The following is a 17,761-nucleotide window of genomic DNA, read 5'->3' on the forward strand; positions in this document are numbered from 1 at the left end:
TTCCACTCTCATAGTGCTGTGGGCTTAGCTTAGACTAATACTCAATATATTTGGAAATGTCACAAGATCACTTTTCCTCTGAAGAGGTTCGTACGCAATGGGAGAAACAGATAGTAAGGCAGGAGAGAGAAACAGAAAATCAAAGCAAAGGAGTGAGTGGAAACATCAGCAACCTGTCATTTTCCTCTACAGCTTTGCAGGAAGTCTTTGGTAGAACCAGAAAGAGCAATTAGTTCATTTGCACATCAGTAGGAGTCCTCAGCTGAGAAAGTCTCTGCTTTTCACGGAGCACCTAGACCTACCAGGCTCAGGGTGAGGCTGCCTCTCCAGCAGACTGGATTTCCCTACTATATGATATATACCCACAGGCATCCTTCGTTCTGGGAAGCAGGATAGACCAGATGAGCCTTGGGAGGCCTTGAACCTTCTATTTGTGATTCACTACCGCTCTACTTCTGTGGTGTGCATGCCCCTGCTATGGAGGACTTCTTGTTTGGGTTGCCCTTGTACCTGGAGGCCACATGAGCCCAGTACCCTGCTATGCTACACAGCAAAAAGTAGTATCTTGCCTAAGGAGCTCATACTGCAGTTGAAAGGGGGCACAAGGGCATTTCAGTTCTTCCTTGCTGTCACTACAAAAGGTCCCAGAGGACCATAACCTAACTGGCTGTGTCCGATCCGGTGCACAATAGGATTTTAGAAGATATTTTCAGGATTGGGAATGGTTTCAGTGAGGCAGCACATCCTGATAAAACCTGCACATGGGTCAGGGAACCTTTGGGCTGATGTCAAGTTGGCCACTACTGCTTGGCATTAGTTCATCATGAGATCTCAGGGCAAGGAAAACCTGCTATAACTTTACCTAGACTGTGACCAGGCTGTCTCACAGCCACATCAATACTTTCTCCCTGCTGGCTGGTTTGATTTAAAGCCCAGAGGTACAATAGGAGACTCTCTCACAACTTCCTAGTGTTTTATATCAAAACCTGCACCCTGGAGGACCCACTTTGCAGGTCTGACATATTCAATCCCAGGAACCCTTGACTGAGCCTGCTCCAAGGTGTGCGCTGGCAGTCATTTTGCAAACAGAAGCTGCATGCCAGCTTGGAGATGAAGCTCACTGCTTTGCTACTGTCTGCTTTGCTGCTGCACTTGGGGCATGAGAGTTCCTGACTGTCTGATGGGAAGGGAGATGGGAAACCAGCCAGCAAAAACTCAGCCATGAGGAAAATTCCTGGCTGGCCCTTATTGCACTTTGCTTCTTTGGGCCTAATGGTGAGAGCACAAAAGGGCTGTTCAAATGGTTTCTTCTCCATCATTCGTATGTATGGCAGAGGCTGTATGTTATTTAAACAAGGTCTGCACCAGAGACGTACCATGCCAGCCTTTCCCCACGGGCTGCATACTCTAGTCTGGGGAAAGACAAACGGCAGTGCTCATGTGGAGGAAAAGGCAGAACTTTCGCTTTAAATGAAAAAGCCAAGCACTGGTGCTAGTGCTGCGCAGTGTGTATTCTTCAGAGCATTTCCGCAAAACCACTTCCCCCAAACCCTTTTTGCTTCTGGTTTATAACGCCCTCGTGGCACACAGTGCTCTGTTCAGCAAGACTTGGCAACATCCTGTGCTTACCTCCCATCAGCATGAAAGTGTCCGTTGTCCTCAGCTTCTTCCTGGCCTTCCTGGACCCAGGTGAGTTTTCCACTGGGACGTCTGGGGCTACGAGACATGGAAAGGGTCTGGGAATGGGCGCTCTGCACATGGATCTGTTCCTGCCCTTTGAGCCATGTGAACTCCTCATGTGGGGGAATTTGCACTGCAGAGGGGTGGCCAGGGGCTCATTCATCCATGCCTGTGTTTGTGTCACATTTTAGACACTGTATGTCCTTTAACTCTGCTCCAGAAGACCACTGTCGTCTTGGATGTCTTGTGTCATACCTGCCACCCCATGTAGATATCATAGCCACTGCAAGGTACCTGGGTTTATGAAACTGACACACGCCCTTGGGTCTCACTGAGTGTGTCAGGGAAGACATGTTGTTGTCCTCTGTTGGTAAACACTTTATTCCTTTCCAAGTGTTTCCTGCCTGATATTCTAGTCTGCTTAAGATGTTCCAGGAGGTAGATGGTACAGTGGTCTCCCCTAATGCCTGCAAAGGGATATGCCATTCTTCAGTTTGATCATAGTAGAGTCAGTACCCACTGGCAGCCTCTTGATCCCCAGACCTTTGGGTGTCTGTGCTCATGGCAAAGAGAGGATTTGGGGCCTGGGAATCCAGGGACACCTGGATGCCTGCCAGGAAAGAGGGGTGGGGATGCTTTCCTTAGCAACCCCAGGAAAACCAAGCAAACATCATTGTGCAGAAGACAAGGGAGGCTGGCTGGGTATTGGCGATTAATACAAAATGATATCCCAAAAATGGCCTCCCTTCACTTGCCCGAATTCAAGTTCATGTTAGAATAAATAATAATATGAATACTTAAAAAGTAACACACAAGTTAAGCAATGGAGCAGAGCAAATAAAGGAAGAGGAATATGAAAAGTGCTGATTAAATGCTGAAGCAAAGAATTTCAATGAAAACGAGATCCCTCATGACTGCCACCCAGAGATGTGTTCTTCTTCTTTCCCCCAGGAACTTCTCTTCAGTGTGAGGTTTGTCACAGCATAGGGAAAAGCTGCTCTGGCCCCATGAAAACCTGCAGTGGTGGTGAAGATACCTGTGGCATCATTCTGCATGAGGTCATGATAGGTAAGTGGGAAAACCACTATGGCCATGTGCCAGTGCAGCCTTTGGAGTGGGGTTGGGGGATGGGTGTCTCTCCCTACCTCTGTCACTGGTTTTGTGGTGAGTCTTTGGATAAGCTGTTCATTGTCCTTTTCACTGGCAGAGGACCCAGAGATCAGGACAGTCTGGGATGGATAAAGCTCTCTATTCCTCTTTCTCAAGCAGCTGTTCCTTACTGGGAAGGCTTGGTTCCTAGTTGTGGAGCTAGGCAGCATACTGGGGGGAGACATAGGCTTTTAGTTCTGGCTAAGGTGAACGGCTGGGTTGAGAGGCTAGACCATGAGAGACATCACGCTGCTGGCATCTAGCACTGAGGGTGCACTGGCCATGGGTGGAGGAAGAAGCTGCACTGAATCTGGCTCCCTTCCTTGGGCAGGGAAGGGGTCACCAGGCAGTCGTCTGGCACTACCAGGGCTGAGCTATCACCATGTCCCCATGGTTGATAAGCCAAAGATGGGTGCTGAGCACTGAGATAACTGCACAATTGGTTATGTTAGTGGCATGGTTTTGGTCATTGCTCGTCTTCAGTGGTGTGACTGTTGGCTTTCAGACTGGAGGTTGGCTCATATCCTACGAGCTTTGGTGCTAGCAGCTCCAATGCGTATCTTCTGTCTGCTTGTGCAAAGCCACCTTTCATCCTTGAAGAACTGGAGGAGCGTCAGTAGACTCAGTGTAACTGTTCTACTCCCCATTACACTTTTTGGGTTTGATTGATGGGGAAGACTAGACTTGCCTGTGTTAGGATGCTTGTGGCTATGATGCACCATGTGCTCTGGTCCATGAAGAAGCATGGGCTATGGATTATGTATCACCTCATAAGCTCTGTGGCTAGGATATCCTGGCTAAGGTGAACATCTGTGACAAGGCCAACTGTGAGGAGTCGTGCCCTCCTCTTGCCTTTAAACACAATGTGGAGAAGGATAGATTCCCCACTTGTGTCTTAGCTGTGATGGCACCCTCGTTTCTCTGAGGGTATCTCCAGAGTCACCAGTGCTGCTTTTTGGGGAACTTGTGCTGTCCACAGACCCCTCTTAGGCCCCAGGACAGCTGTATAGCAGTTGCTGCTGTAGGAACTAATGGGCAAGGAAGCAAGTTACCTTGTGGTTAACGTCTTATTGCTGCCTGTCTCTTCGTTACAGGGGGGATGGCAATCCCTTCATCCATCAAGTCCTGCCTGCCATACAGCATGTGCCAGGTTGGCCCTATCACCATGAACTATGGGAAGGTAAAAGCAAGGAGCCAGTTGGCTTGCTGCACAGGCGATGACTGTCGAACCATCTCTGTCTCATGTAAGCTCTCTTTTTCCTTATACACTTATACCCTGTGTCCTCTGTCTCTGCCCTGGCTTGAGGTGGGGCCTTCCAAGCTAAGCCACCACCGGGCCCATTCCTCTCATTCCCTCATTAAAACCAATTACGGTCCATCTATTTCCTTCCAGTGCCACCAGAGGACAATGTGCCCAATGGATACCAGTGTCCTGCCTGCTACAGCGTGGACTCCTTTCAGTGTGGTAATGAAATCGTGAACTGCACTGGATCTGAAACCCAGTGTGTTGACCTTGCTGGGTTAATGAATTCTGGTAACTACCGTTTTTTTGGTTCTCTCTTTCACCTTTTTTGTTATATGGGTGAAACCAGTCTAATAGGATGAAGCTTCACAGAGAAATAAAAGTGGGCAGAAAGTGTGAAGGAAAAAAAATAGGGTGAGGTACAGAACTGACACAGAACATTCTTAAGGCTGGTAAAAGGGCAGGGGTGGTTTTTTTTTCTTCCTCCTTTCCCATCATGTGTGGATAACTGTTGGGATTCCTCATAGCATGGCATAACTGACGCCAAGGGCAGCAATCTGATACATTGACATGTGATAAATCTGACCAACACCTTGAACCTGCTGGCCCTAGCTAAGATGCATGAGGATGAATCTGGATCTCAGCCTGCTGCCTACTTGGTGGAGGTTCAGGTGCACCTAATACAGAGCCATCGGCTTTCTCATGAGGTGACACTGGCCACTGGGGACAAGACACTGTTGTAGTGGTGCCTCTGCTCCTAGAGAGCAAGGGACAAGTGCCTTCCTGTGAACACTGCATAGGGTACACAAGGATCTTCCCTGCAAGGGAGCTCCAGCCTTTGGACAACTTGGGGCAGCAGCAGCACGTAACACTCTCCTCCAGAAATCTTTTTCCCACCTCAGGAGCTGTAATTAGAGAGAGGGAAATAGACAGCAAGTTCCATGGTTACTCCCCTTGCTGCAGGTAAAAGATTTCATGGCAGTCCCACCATGCTCCAGCAGGCAGGAAAAATAATGTGGAAATGAAGAGCAGTGGCACTTGTTGTAGGAGCAGACTGGAAAAAATTATCTTGTGTATGGTTACAAATGAAGTTTCTCTGAGTTGACAATATTGCTAGGTGATGATATGATGCCTGAAGGTCTTTGCTATACACATTATAGATGTGTTGTCCAACCCCTGAATTAGAAGGTGTTTCATGAAGACAACATGAAGGAAAACAATAATTTTCTTAGTCATAGCAATGGAAATAGAGCGGTGCAATTAATTCAGTGTACCACTGGAACAAAACATGCTCCTAACTTGTCTTGACTTGATTGATCGGCCGCTGTGAATAACGAAGATGCGTGCCGTGTGATTAAGCTGTGCAGAGGAAGCAGCAGAAGAGCAACTAGTGAGGCACACTTGTACATTATTTGTATTTGAGATAAAAATGTCCAGCAGAATATTCCAGACTTCCATAGCTTGTGCAGCAGAGAAACATGAGTAGTGTGAGCACAAGCGAGCATTGGGAGCAAGGATATCTGAAGATGGAGTTAAGTATCCAGCACTTTCTCAGGTCTTTCTCTCAGGCAGATGCTCCAGTGTTGGTAAAGGACAAGTTCAGGTTTCAGGCTCTCCCTCAGAGGACGTGAGCCCCGTTTCTCTGTGGTTTGGCTAAATCCTGTAAGGTCTTAGAGACTTGCCTGAATAAATGGCTCAGCCCCCAATGTCTTTGAGACTTCTCACTCCCATGTCAAATTTGGCTGGGAGATAGTAATCCAGTTCAAATGTCATTAGAGGTCAGAGAGAGGAGGAGACAATGAATACCTGGAGTATTGTCACACAGCCTTATTTTCTTTAGGAAGCTAGGAAAGGTTTAAGCAGAAGATTCTTTGAATGCAAGAAAGAAAACTCTTTAATATCTGAAATTTTTAAATTTAAAAAGTTTAGATTCATATTTCAAGTTAACCAAAGTGGCCTTCCTGTTTCTTCAATTTTTTTCAGAAGATGGATACAGACAGGAATGGGTTGGTGGGTTTGGAGCCAACTGGACGTAAGGAATGGGCAGTTCTTGGGGTGGAAAGGGGACCTCATTGGCCAGGGAGGAAACAATAATGGAAACTGGATCCCCTGATGCATGGCATGTGCTTCTTCTCATGTGCAGGTGGCCTGTCTCTGAAAGCTGCCATGAAAGGCTGCACCACCATTTCTGAATGCAATATTGTAGGAGATGGAAAAAATAAGCTGGGGATGATGGACATAAAGTTAAGGCGGTTTCAATGTAAACAAGCTTCTGTTTTGGCCAGAGTGAACTCTGGGTTTGCCCCTTCAGGCACCCTCTTCCTTCCTGTTCTGTTAGGCTTTATTCTGGAGAAGGTTCTTCTCTGACTCTCACTGGTACTGAGTTAAGCAAAGCCCACGACAGACTCCAGCAGTGATGTGCACCAAGTCCTGTTTGTAGCTTCTCCTGTGTGGGGTGTTTGTTTTCAGATTAGCTCTTCTTTTATAATTTCACAGAATAAAGACAGTGCTTACACTTCTTTTGTTTCCTCATTGATTTAATCTGAATTAAATTTTCACAGGTTCAGTTGTGGTTGGCTTAATATTACATACACTGAGTGCTTTGTCCACACACTGCATGAGGTGCCCATACACTGCACAGGCAATGGGAACTCTCAGGGCAGCCTTAAGGTCTATATCCACTATCTCACAACAATGAGAAGTTTCAAAGCCACTTTTCCAGGCTCTGAAAAGGATTGGAGGCAAGTTTCTGAGAGATTCATTCTGATTAGAGAGAAAGCTTGCCACTTCCTCCCCTGTATTCTATCATCTGTCCATGGTAGGAGGAGTCACTCAGTTCAGAGGGGTGGTTGTGGCCTCTGAGTAGCCCTTAAGTAGTCTCAATTTCAGAGAAGAGTCAGGTTGGTCCCACACAAAGACAATGGAGAAAAACACCACATCTCTATACCTGGGAGGTAGTATGGGTTGTGGGCAAAACAATGAAGCAGTGGGAGCTCTGGGAGATGCTGGGGTATATGCTGTGGGAGCCAGTGTTTCACTGTGCATCTCACCTCAAAGGAGTGGCCCGTTTTTGGAGCAGACTACAGGATTATTAAGCAAATTTCATGGTCGTGTCTGTCCTTCATAGCCCTGGCTCACAGTGCAAATGTGCAGTGCTTTGGACATTGACTTACAGTGATCAAGCAACACAATTTTACCTCCTAGTTCAATGTTCAGTGGCAGAAAGCAGTATAGAAAGCCTTGGCTGCTGAAACCAGACCATAAACCCATCATCACTGGTGAGATGACTACACCTACACATGTATGTGTGAATATATATGTGATCAGCTTTTAACTTGCAGCATGGGGACCGAATAATCTTGTAATTTCTGTCTCCCTCAGCCTTTCTCTCCTTCCCAAACAGGCTGAAATTTTTTCTTCCTTGTATTCCAACCAGGTTATCTGGGAGAGAATTTCACATTGTCTATTATAATAAAGGGGTGTGGGTCTGAGAAAGAAAGTTTATTTTTGGGATGGGGAGTGAACTGATAATACAGTTCACTGTATTACAAAAGGAATAAAGAGTCTTGTTAGGGTCAGTTAATTATTTGCAGAGACTGTGCAACTGTGGTAAGAGAGGGATGTTAGAGAGGGAATACAGCTCCCCCTTCATGGTGTAGCAATGGACTGATACTGCAGTGACCCACTCGTTCAGCATTTTTGCAGATCTGATAACACCCTGGAATTAAAAAAATTCTCTATCTGTGCAAGTACATTATCCCTGAACACATCTCCTGCACGTTCATGCAGAACATTACATTACTGTCTGTGGCACCCCCATGGCAGATCTCGATCCGCTTCAATAGCTCAACCCTTCACTTTCTGTTCGTTCCACTTTGACCTGTGATGTTATCGGGACGGAAAAGCTAAATGGGTTTGTTCAGCCTAGTCAAGACTAGGGTGAGACACGTCCGAGAGTCGTGGTGCTGGGGTGGTGTTTAGGGGAGGACAAGAAGGAGAGCAGACAGCAATGTTTCTGGCAGGGTTTTGTGGAAAGGAGAAGTAACTCAGTTTTGACCTCTAACTTTATGTTGTGGCAAATAAAGCTGTTGCAATCTGCATTTGTATAAATGGAGCATTGATGAGTGGAAACAACCCTGCATCCTTATTACTGATACACTACTGCTTGGTCCTGTTCCAGCATCGACATATTTAAAGGCTGTTAAAAATGGAAATTGTGAGGTAAACCGCCTTACAGCGGAAGTCTTCAGAGCATAAACCTGTGATCTTACTGAGAGGGAAATAGAGAGGTGGCTTGTTTACAGGCTACAGGCACACTTACATGGAAATGATTAGATCTTAAAGGACTCTTTCATCCACAAGAATGCAGCAGAAAACTGACAAATTCAAAGGAGAAGAAGTCACACCATCACTGTGCACAGACTGCAGCCATGAGAGCAAAGCAGTCACCAGCTTTTGATGTCTGTTCCAGCATGAAGGCCTCTCAGAAGTGGATGCTTTAGCTGCAGACAGGTTATAGGCAGTTCAGGCAGAGCTGGTAGAAACGTGATAGACTGGGATATGGAGGAAGGTGATGAACTGATGAGCCTTTCTGATCTCCGGTCTGGCTGCTGGGCAGGAGACATGATACTGGAGTGTGCTGAGATAAAAGCAACACTGAAGATGGAATAAAACCTGGTGGCGCCAACTTACAAACACAAATCAAACAATGAGATCTCGGTATCTTGAGCAAGGAGTGATGAATGAGGAACCCTTGCTTCTAAGCATGTGCAGGGCGTGGACACCAGAGAAGGGTCATCTCCAGTGATTCCCTTAGGTGAACACGGGATGCCCCACTGCTTGCAGGGTTTAGATGAGGATAAGCTGCAGGGAGCAGCCCTTAGATTGTAGGCATGTTGGGGAGGAGCAAGGAGACATGTGGCCAAAACTCATCACAGTGAGTGGAGGGAATTCTGCTGACTTTAATGGGCTGTGAACCAGGCCTTAGACATCAAACTAGGTTGTTTCCATCTGCAATTTCTCCTTATAATATATACAAACACTACTCCCACACAGGCGCACACACGCAGACATGTAAATACCAGATCCTCCCTTAGATCTTGCAGATACTTCAGCTACCAGGCATGTGAGATACAGATGCTTGCAGCCCTGGATGGCTGGTTGCTGCCTTCTTTACCCACAATAGCCACCACGTCAACAGCAGCTTTGATCTCCCCCATTGCATAGCAATGAGGACTCAGACCACTGTCTTCTCTCCCCAGACAGTGGAAAATTATCCCTTCCTTGCCATCCCTTCTCTCCTCTGAAGTTTCTGTTCATTCCCAAAATGCAGGAGTCCTGGCAGCAGCCATAAAATCTGTTGGTGATCTGAGATAGGAGATGGACATGCAGGAATTTTGCTCAACAGGCAAAATTGTAGGGTGGTGATTTTGTAGGGTGGAGGTGAGGATTTGAGCTGTCTTTTAGTGGACACAGCTCTGGGCTCTGTGGTTGGACTTGGGAGGAGCAGAGCAGGAGAAGCTGGGAAGAAGGGGCTGTGTCTGTGAGCAGCCACACACCATGCAAGGCAGATGTCATCAGATACTAAGACCCCCTGGCTCCTAAGCTTCCCAGAGTATCCGGAATGGTTTTCCTTCCACTCTTTGGGAAGCATTCTGGCCCCTAGCAGTTTCACACCAGGAGTTCAGGACACCGGGACACAGTTTAACTGGCCAGAGCATGTAGTTGCAAAGGGATGCAAAGTTCTTGCTGTGTTTCTTTTATAGAAACCCCTATAAAAGACCAGGGCTTTTATAAGAGAGTTTGTCCAGCACCATGGGCCAGCAGGTCTAGTAAGTATTTTGGGGATTACACTTCTTCAAAGGCAAAATGAAGACAACAGTGAGCGAACAAGCAATCCTTCTTGCAGACATGAAGAACATGTGTCCTGCTTCATGCCAGAGACTAAGCTTTCCCACCTCTTTCAGGAAAGGACAGCAGGACAGGGGCCATCTGCCTAAAATGTGGGTTTCTGCAGTGAGTAGGTGTCTCCACCTGAGCATGTCATCAAACTCCTGGGGTGACTGAGTCAATACAGTCCCTGGAGAGATGGTTCTCCGCTTCTAATTACTCTGCAGGTTCCCATTTGTACCGAGAAGCCCCACTGACAGAGGCATCTCCAGTCTCGGCACACAGTGTTAGATGGGGAGGATCCCATCCCCAGGGTCCTGTCTTTTTCTTTGGGGAACATATTTAACCTTAAAGCTGTAGAGACAGATAGCAAACGTGCAAGGCTAACCTTGTGTCAAAAGCTTCATGGTTTCATCTCTAAGTCCTTCGATATCTACTGGATGAAGGCATGCTGTTCCCAAACTTTCACACACGTTTGCTTGCCTCTGGACTGCATATTGTGAAGAAGAGTGTTTGGTCCTCATTTCTATTGCTGCCACATGGAAGAAGCATTTCTCCCTCCCTATACATATCCAAACTGTTGTAGATCATCTCGTTTGGACTCACCCGAGTTGTCATGCAGATGAATGAATGAAAATAAAAGTCACCCCTGAACCTATTTTGCAATCACCTAACAAATCGCCCCTGTGAACCATACCTCTAAGACTTACCAGCTACTAAGACGAGAGCTGAGGTGCAAGTCAGTGCTAGGAATGGCTGGTACATGGTTGCTGCCACTCTAGACACAGTTTTTCTGTTTTAGGATATTGCAGATCAGAGGAAGGGAAAGTTTCCTTCCATAGTTCACTGCCTTCCATAGTTAACACCTCATGTGTGATTCCATCTACAGGGAACAAGCTCTTGGGCCTCCTGCCCAGTGACAAGTTCAGATATTTCTGGTCCAGAAGAATCAAGTGGGGAACATCAGACCATAGCACACATTTTCCAAGCAGGTTTCTGCTGGAGACCTCCTGGGATGTTGTGGCCTGTGTTATTGCTGCTCCCTGCTCCCTCCCCATAAGCCTAACGTGGAGTTGAGCACAATATGTGATGTATACCTTGTGGTGCTGCTGCCTGTTGGTCGAGGAACACTTACATCCTGGCTAACAAAGCAGGCAAGTATAGCCAAAGAGTACATGAAAGCTGTTGGCAGCTGATTTCCACAGGGGTAGCTATTCTAGGTGTTGTCCCTATGCAGGTTGAAACGAGCTGTGAGGTTGCAGCTTTAGGAAACCACAAAGACAGTTGTGGCCCCTGGATGAGGACCCATCTTGTACGGCTTGTTGGATCCAAATTTGGGAAGTATCATGTCACAGCCTACGTAAAATATCTGGCTGGAAGCTTGGATTCAGTGAAGGAGCTTGTGCAAGCTGTAGGCACTGATTCTCCCCTGGAGGGGTGGGAGCTTTAGCAGATGGTGTTGCAGGATGCTAATCTATATTATCAGTGCAAAGCTCAGGGTATGCTTAAGAAGTCAGGCTTTTAATATATACTTAAGTTCCCTTACAATGTGTCTGTAAAATGATGTATTAAAGACATTTTAAATGGTTGATTTGCCCCCTCCTTTTTCCTTACTGCGCTGCCGCGTCCATGGCTGAGTACTTGCACACAGTGACAGTGGTCTGACACAAAGTGTTGCTGGCCAGAACTTTCTGAGAGCTGTGACTCTGTCTCCTTGGCATCAGATTGTAGCTGTGGTTTGATTTATCTGCCCTGTGGTCTCAAATCTTTATGGTTCACTCGAGAAATCAGCAGACACGAGTGTGGGAAACTCTTCTTCCCCTGAAATGGGAGCTGAGGTACTGTATATTCATATGATGGCAAGAGGGATGCCATAAGAAGTTTGTTAATGTATTATGAGATTCGTTATAGTATTACGAAATTCATTATGAGATTTTGAGATTCAGATTGTGGGAACTGACCATATTGGAATTTATGCACCAGGGTAGCTATAAGCTGTCAAAACTACTAATGTGTACCACATGCCATGAATGGTCCCAGACTGAATGCACATGGTGCTCAGGACACTAATGACCTGCAGGAAATACGAAAGCCACGTACAGTACAAGTAGACCTGGTCAATAACCAACGTCATTCACCCTTTCCAGCTTCTTTTCCCTCTAGTTTTGTGTAGAAACTCCTGCCTGTGGGCTCTGTTAACGCTGCCTGGTGGGAAAGGTTTAAAGGTAAGCCATGACAGATAGCTGTGGGAATCCTGGCTGAAGTTCAGTTGCTGCAGAAAACCCAACCAGTCTGGACCTAACCCAGATTGTATATTTTCATATGTCTTTCTCAGTCATTTTCATGAAGAATTGTTCTGGTATTTCATGGCTGGGTAAGCAGCAAGACCCAGACTGTCCATTGGGAGAGTCCCATGCTGTTCAGAATAGCCGCTGGCAGAGAAGGGGAAGGACTGATGTGGGATCAGAAGTTACTGGGCTCTGTGAGGTACATATCCACCCTCTCCCTGGCCTCCACTCATGCTGACACACTGGTTGTGGCAGTTCCTCTCTCTGCAGCCCATCTGGGGCACATGAGGAACTGCTCAGTGCTCCGTTGTCTGTAGTTTACAGGAAGATGGTGTGTGCCTGGTGGTCTGCGGGGCCTGCTGGAGCACTGCGGCTATTTCTAGCACAGGCTTTTCCTTCCCTTGCATCTACAGATCCTGCTGCTGCTTTGCTCTGGAGCAAACCCACTGTGGTTGAGTGGCACTGCTGCAAAACCAGCAAACCCGCATCAGCTCAGCTTGTCAGCTCTTTGATGCCCCAACACAACCCATGGGAAAGAGCCCAAGCAAGGGGGGATGGTTTAAAACCCAAGCAGTTACGCTGGCGAAGGATTTGTAATTGAAACCAACCCTAACTATCTCAAGATGCAGAAAAAATGGGCAGAATACCTCTAAGAAAAACAGAGAAGAGAAAAGTAGGTTTTTTTTCTCTCTCTGAGAAGGTGTAATTCTTTTGTTACTGTTGGCAACAATATGGGAAGGTTCATCCCTCTGTTTCTCATCCTGTTTTGTATCAGCACCTCCCTACCTACGTGGTTTTCAGCTGACTGCAACCAGGAGTACAGATTCTCAAGGAGGATTCTCTGGGAGGGCATAGGTTGGCACCAGATTCACCTTTTCACTCTGTGTTTTGGCTTTTGGGTATCAAAAATAGCTGGAGGTCTTCATTAAGACATGAGGCACACAGGGGATCTCAAAGAAAGAAACTGAGCTTTGATGCCCTGAACTGGACTATTCTCCTCATAGCTATTATGTAGCTAGGCCTTATTTACAGAAGTGAAAATGAGTAAAATAACCGGAATAAATTTCACTGTCAGGGGAAAAGGCATGGCATAAATCTGGAAAAAAGTCAAAATTTCAAACAAAAAAACCCCCAAACAGCCTGACATCTACAATATTTTCTGATGTGGACTAAGCAGTTGGCATATTTTGGCACCACATGCTAAGGGTGCTAAAGGTCCCTTCGCTCTTCTTCTGCTTTTCCTTACTGTGCCCTGGATCAGCACAGTAAAAGACTGTAATAGTTAACTGCTGCAGTTGCAGAAGGAGTAGCTTTCTAAAGTCAATTCACCTCTTCCATCAATACACAGAGTCGCTTTTCAAATGACAAGTGTTCAACACCTTCAGGAAAAAACATAATAGCCCAGAAAAACAGAGGCGGAGGAACCTCAATCACCATCAGAAATCACAGCCTGTTGCAGTGCTGCAAATTGCAGTTCCTCCAGATTCACTGGTTTTCTCTGGGGCTTCTCCAGAGAGCTACCAGCCAGGGAAAACAGAGTTCTCAGAGGGACAAGGTGGGCTTACTGGTTGCAGTAGGCATGATCTCACACGTCTACTATATCCTGAATGGATTTCTAGTGAATCTGCTCACTATCCTGTGCTAAATTAGTCTGTGAAATACACAGTAGTGCTATTTGCCAGTGTTTTTAAACCTAATTATCCAGGGAAATAAAGCTTTGCATTTACTCTTTCCTCTCTATTTTTCCCCTTTGTCGCCAAAGAGCTTTTGAGCCCGTAGTATGATTTCTACCATATTTGTCATCGAGTAAGACAGCTCCAAAATTTGAATCTGCCCACAGTTTTGTACAAACTGGTAGCTGGATGGAGCAGGAAGATCCGTGTTAATGCTGCTCGCTGACCCCTCCCCACAGGCCAAAGGCAGAGCTCAGCACAATGTATGATGTATATACTCTGGGGTGCTGCTGCCTGTTGGCTGAGGACCACCTATATACTGGCTAATGAAGCACTGCAAGTGTAGCTCCAAGCCAGCCAGCCACAGCACAGGACCCAGATCTCCAGCCAAACTACTAGCTGGGAGTATGATGGTGGAGGAGATTGGAAAGGGAACTGTAGGAAAACACACATTACTAACTCCATCAGTTGCAGAACAACTTATTTTTAATCATGTCTTTTCCATCCAAGGCCAGGAGTAGTTTTCTTTTCTTCTCTACTTCCAGACATAATTCCCATGTCTTTAGCAGCTCCATCAGCTCTGAATTTTTGGACTCTGCATTTGATGAGTGTAGCGTGGTGCCAGAAGCACTCATAGGCCACAGAGAAGAGCCATAAAAGTGGTGAAACTGCTGCTTAACAGGAGCTGTAATGAATTTATAGGAGGATTGGAGGCAGGGGAGGAAGCTGGCTTCCACAGAGGTGCTGTAAATGTCCCCTCTACTATTGGACCTGATCCCCACTTCCTTTTGCTGTTGTCTCTGGCTCTCATTGGAATCACTGCTTATCCACAGCAAACTGGGAGATGGACCGAAAACCAGAGGATTAGCAAGAGGACAGTGGAAATATTTTGAAAGGATAACACTGTGACCCGTGACCCTCCTTGGCATTGGTGCTGAGCTACTTTGAATGACTGCTTGCCAAACCGAATGGCAATTGATCAGTTAGGGAAATCTGCTCCAACTCTGAATGCTTGGGCAGCTGGGAAATTGTTTTCTTTTATTTGGGAACTAAATAGTTGCTTGCACCCCCCTGGTGATTGCATTTACTTCCTATTGAGGACATGGTACCAAGGGCTAAACTGACATCCAGCAAAGTGATGGGGGTAGGTGTATGTGTGTGGGCACAAGCTGGAAGTAGGTGACATATTAGTTTAGGGTGATGCCTGGAAAAGGCCCAGCAGGAGCATCTTGAATAGCTGCAGCTCTGCATCTCTTTCTAGGCTGTTGACTGAGAGTTTGGCTCCTGATTGACAACAGGTACCTGGAGGCTGGTAGCTGTTGTGAGGATAGCAGTTGTTCTATGCATCTTCAAATGGGTAAACCAGGCAGAATAAACTTCAAGGGAAAGGATTTGTGTAGGGCTTACTCAGGCCTTTGAAGTCACTGTCTGGAGAGGTTTTCTCAGCTTCGAGAGTGCCATAAAATGAGTCTTGTGTTTCTGACAGCTTCTCTCATGCTACACTTGAAATACTGTTATAGACAAAGATGAACACATTATATTCACACAGAGCCAAAAGCTTAATTAAAATCTTAACTTAGTCAAGACATAATGAAGTTATTACTAGCTGCAACAATTAATTGCAATAATACTAACACTTATCCAGATTAATACATAAAAGCCTTGTTAATAATAACAATCTTAAAACCCTTATAAAACTTACTGATACCTAATCCTCCTCTCCCATGCTGTCCTCACCTCCTGATGTCTCTCTGAGTCTTGTAGTTGGTGGTGTAGGTCTTCGTGAGCCATCAGTGTCCTGTTGGACAGGACAGGAGAAGCACAATGTTCATGGTGTCTGCCACTTCCTCCTCTGGCCTGAAGCCTGCTTGGGGCTGTTTCTATGTTTTTTTCTCACCACACTCTCTTTTCTTCTTGATGGATTCCAAGTAAAGTTTGAAAGTTGCACAACAACTTCCCCAGCCTCAATTCACAGAAAGGGCTATTTCTCGTTATGCAGTGATTACTGTCATTTTACCATACATGGCATCACAGAGATAAAGCTAGAACAGATCGTGCAGAAATTACTTGACCATAAGCAATTGTTACAGTAAACTAACACCAGCTCACATCAAGATAAACCTTGAGACATCCCAAGATGCCAAAACCTGTGTCTTTCACTAACAATTTCAAAAATTGTATTTGCTGGGCTATGTCATTGTTTTGACAGACCTTCAAATCTTGTTGTATCCTTCATTTGTCTGTAAGACGAGGGCCCCAAATGTAAGAAGCCGTCATACGTAGGGACCACAAGACCCTGTTTGGTGAGTCTATGAGATCTGTGCTCAGAAATGGTCATGTTAGAGTTGCTCCTGCTCACCCATCCCAGCAGAGTAATGGAGTCATCACTGGCGTCACTCATGACTTGCACATCATTGCTAATTTTCTCAGGTGAAAGTCTCACCACTGCAGGGTTATACTGAGAACTGGCGGGATTTTTTTATCCCAGGATGGAAGGGGCTTTTATCTATTCCTGCTTCTCTTCATTACTTTTTTTGCTCATCACTTGTTTGGTCTGTTGAGATTGTAATGTCTTTGGGACAAAGACTGTATTCTTTACTGTTTTCATTCTTCTTTCTCTGACACATGTTTGTGGCTTTGTCTTTAACATTTAGTCTCAGAGATGTCTGAGGAGAATCAATGCAGCTGATATTTCTGCAAGGGCTTTTATAACGATCAGTACTTGCAAGCTTCCTGTTGAGAAGGATGAACAGAAACTCAGGACTCCTCTCAGTCCCAGAAAGAGTTTTTTCCCTCTCTGTTAACATAAAAAATTAAGCCAGGGACAAATTTATCTTTTTATTTGAATGCACTTTTCCTGTGCCTTATACTATGTTTGTGTACAGGACTAGGCCTACTGTGACTGATGATTCAGCTTGGAGATGCTGAGGGTGTCTGAGTGGGTCAGTGTGTACTTGCATTTCTCCAGGTGTCAGTCCTGTTCCAAGGGCAACAGAGGATGCAAGTCCTACAAATGGGTGGTTTCCCAAAGGCAGGAGTGCTGCTGCCACCTCTTGGAGCTTGGGGTAAGGGATGAGCCCAGCATGGGAGGCATCGTCATGGTGCACTGGAAGAGGCCAGCATATGGGAAATATGGGGTGGTCACCTCTTCATTTAGCTCATGCTTTTCCCTTGGTAAACTGTGTTTTGGTGAAAGCCAAGGATCTGCCATAGGTGTGACATGTGTAGTCTCATCCAGACCCTCAATCAGCACAGGATCCATACCAACATTTGGATTTCAAAGGGTATTTTTTCAATTCAGGTTTTAAAGGGTGCGTGTGATATGTCTCTCTCCAGTTTCCAGAGGTGGCTGTACAGCAGTGCACTGAATGTCACCTTTCTGAAGCTTTTACTGCCTTTAAAATGCTATTAAAATGCTTCAGTGCTATATGCATTACTCTAAATGCTGTGATAAATGGAGGTACGGAACCAGGTTGTTTTAAACCCACACTGAGGTCTGACCTGCTGTCTGCGTAACTAACATCATTACTTCTCTTCCTCCCTTTTGCTATCTCGGTTCTTAAGTGGTGCTTATCAGCATGATATCAGAGTGCTATCTAGGAATGCATTAAGCAACAGCTGTTACATGTTTAGTTCTCATCCTGCACATGGGCTAAAATATGTCTAATTAAATAGTTTTGTTTGAAAACTTCATTGCACCAAATAAGTAAGTCTCTCACAGAAACACACACGTAGAGCTGTCCTCCTACACTAATGTAGGTACACCAGGAGGTAGAGAGGCTAACAATGGCTTTTAGCTCTGGGGAAATTTTGCTCCACAGCATGTAGCTGGCCCCACA

The 17,761-nt window shown here is 45.9% G+C and overlaps 1 protein-coding gene across 1 annotated transcript; it reads left to right on the plus strand.

Moving 5' to 3' along the window:
- Positions 1-1,640: 1,640 nt before the first annotated feature.
- On the plus strand, positions 1,641-6,439 carry LOC104404411 (phospholipase A2 inhibitor subunit gamma B-like). Its single transcript, XM_010012837.1, has 5 exons — positions 1,641-1,689; positions 2,632-2,748; positions 3,924-4,073; positions 4,223-4,363; positions 6,216-6,439. The coding sequence occupies exons 1-5, from the start codon at positions 1,641-1,643 to the stop codon at positions 6,437-6,439; spliced, it is 681 nt and encodes a 226-aa protein (XP_010011139.1).
- Positions 6,440-17,761: the final 11,322 nt, after the last annotated feature.

This window comes from Nestor notabilis, unplaced genomic scaffold, assembly GCF_000696875.1.
Source record: "Nestor notabilis isolate BGI_N333 unplaced genomic scaffold, ASM69687v1 scaffold464, whole genome shotgun sequence".
NCBI classification, from domain to species: Eukaryota; Metazoa; Chordata; class Aves; order Psittaciformes; family Psittacidae; genus Nestor; species Nestor notabilis.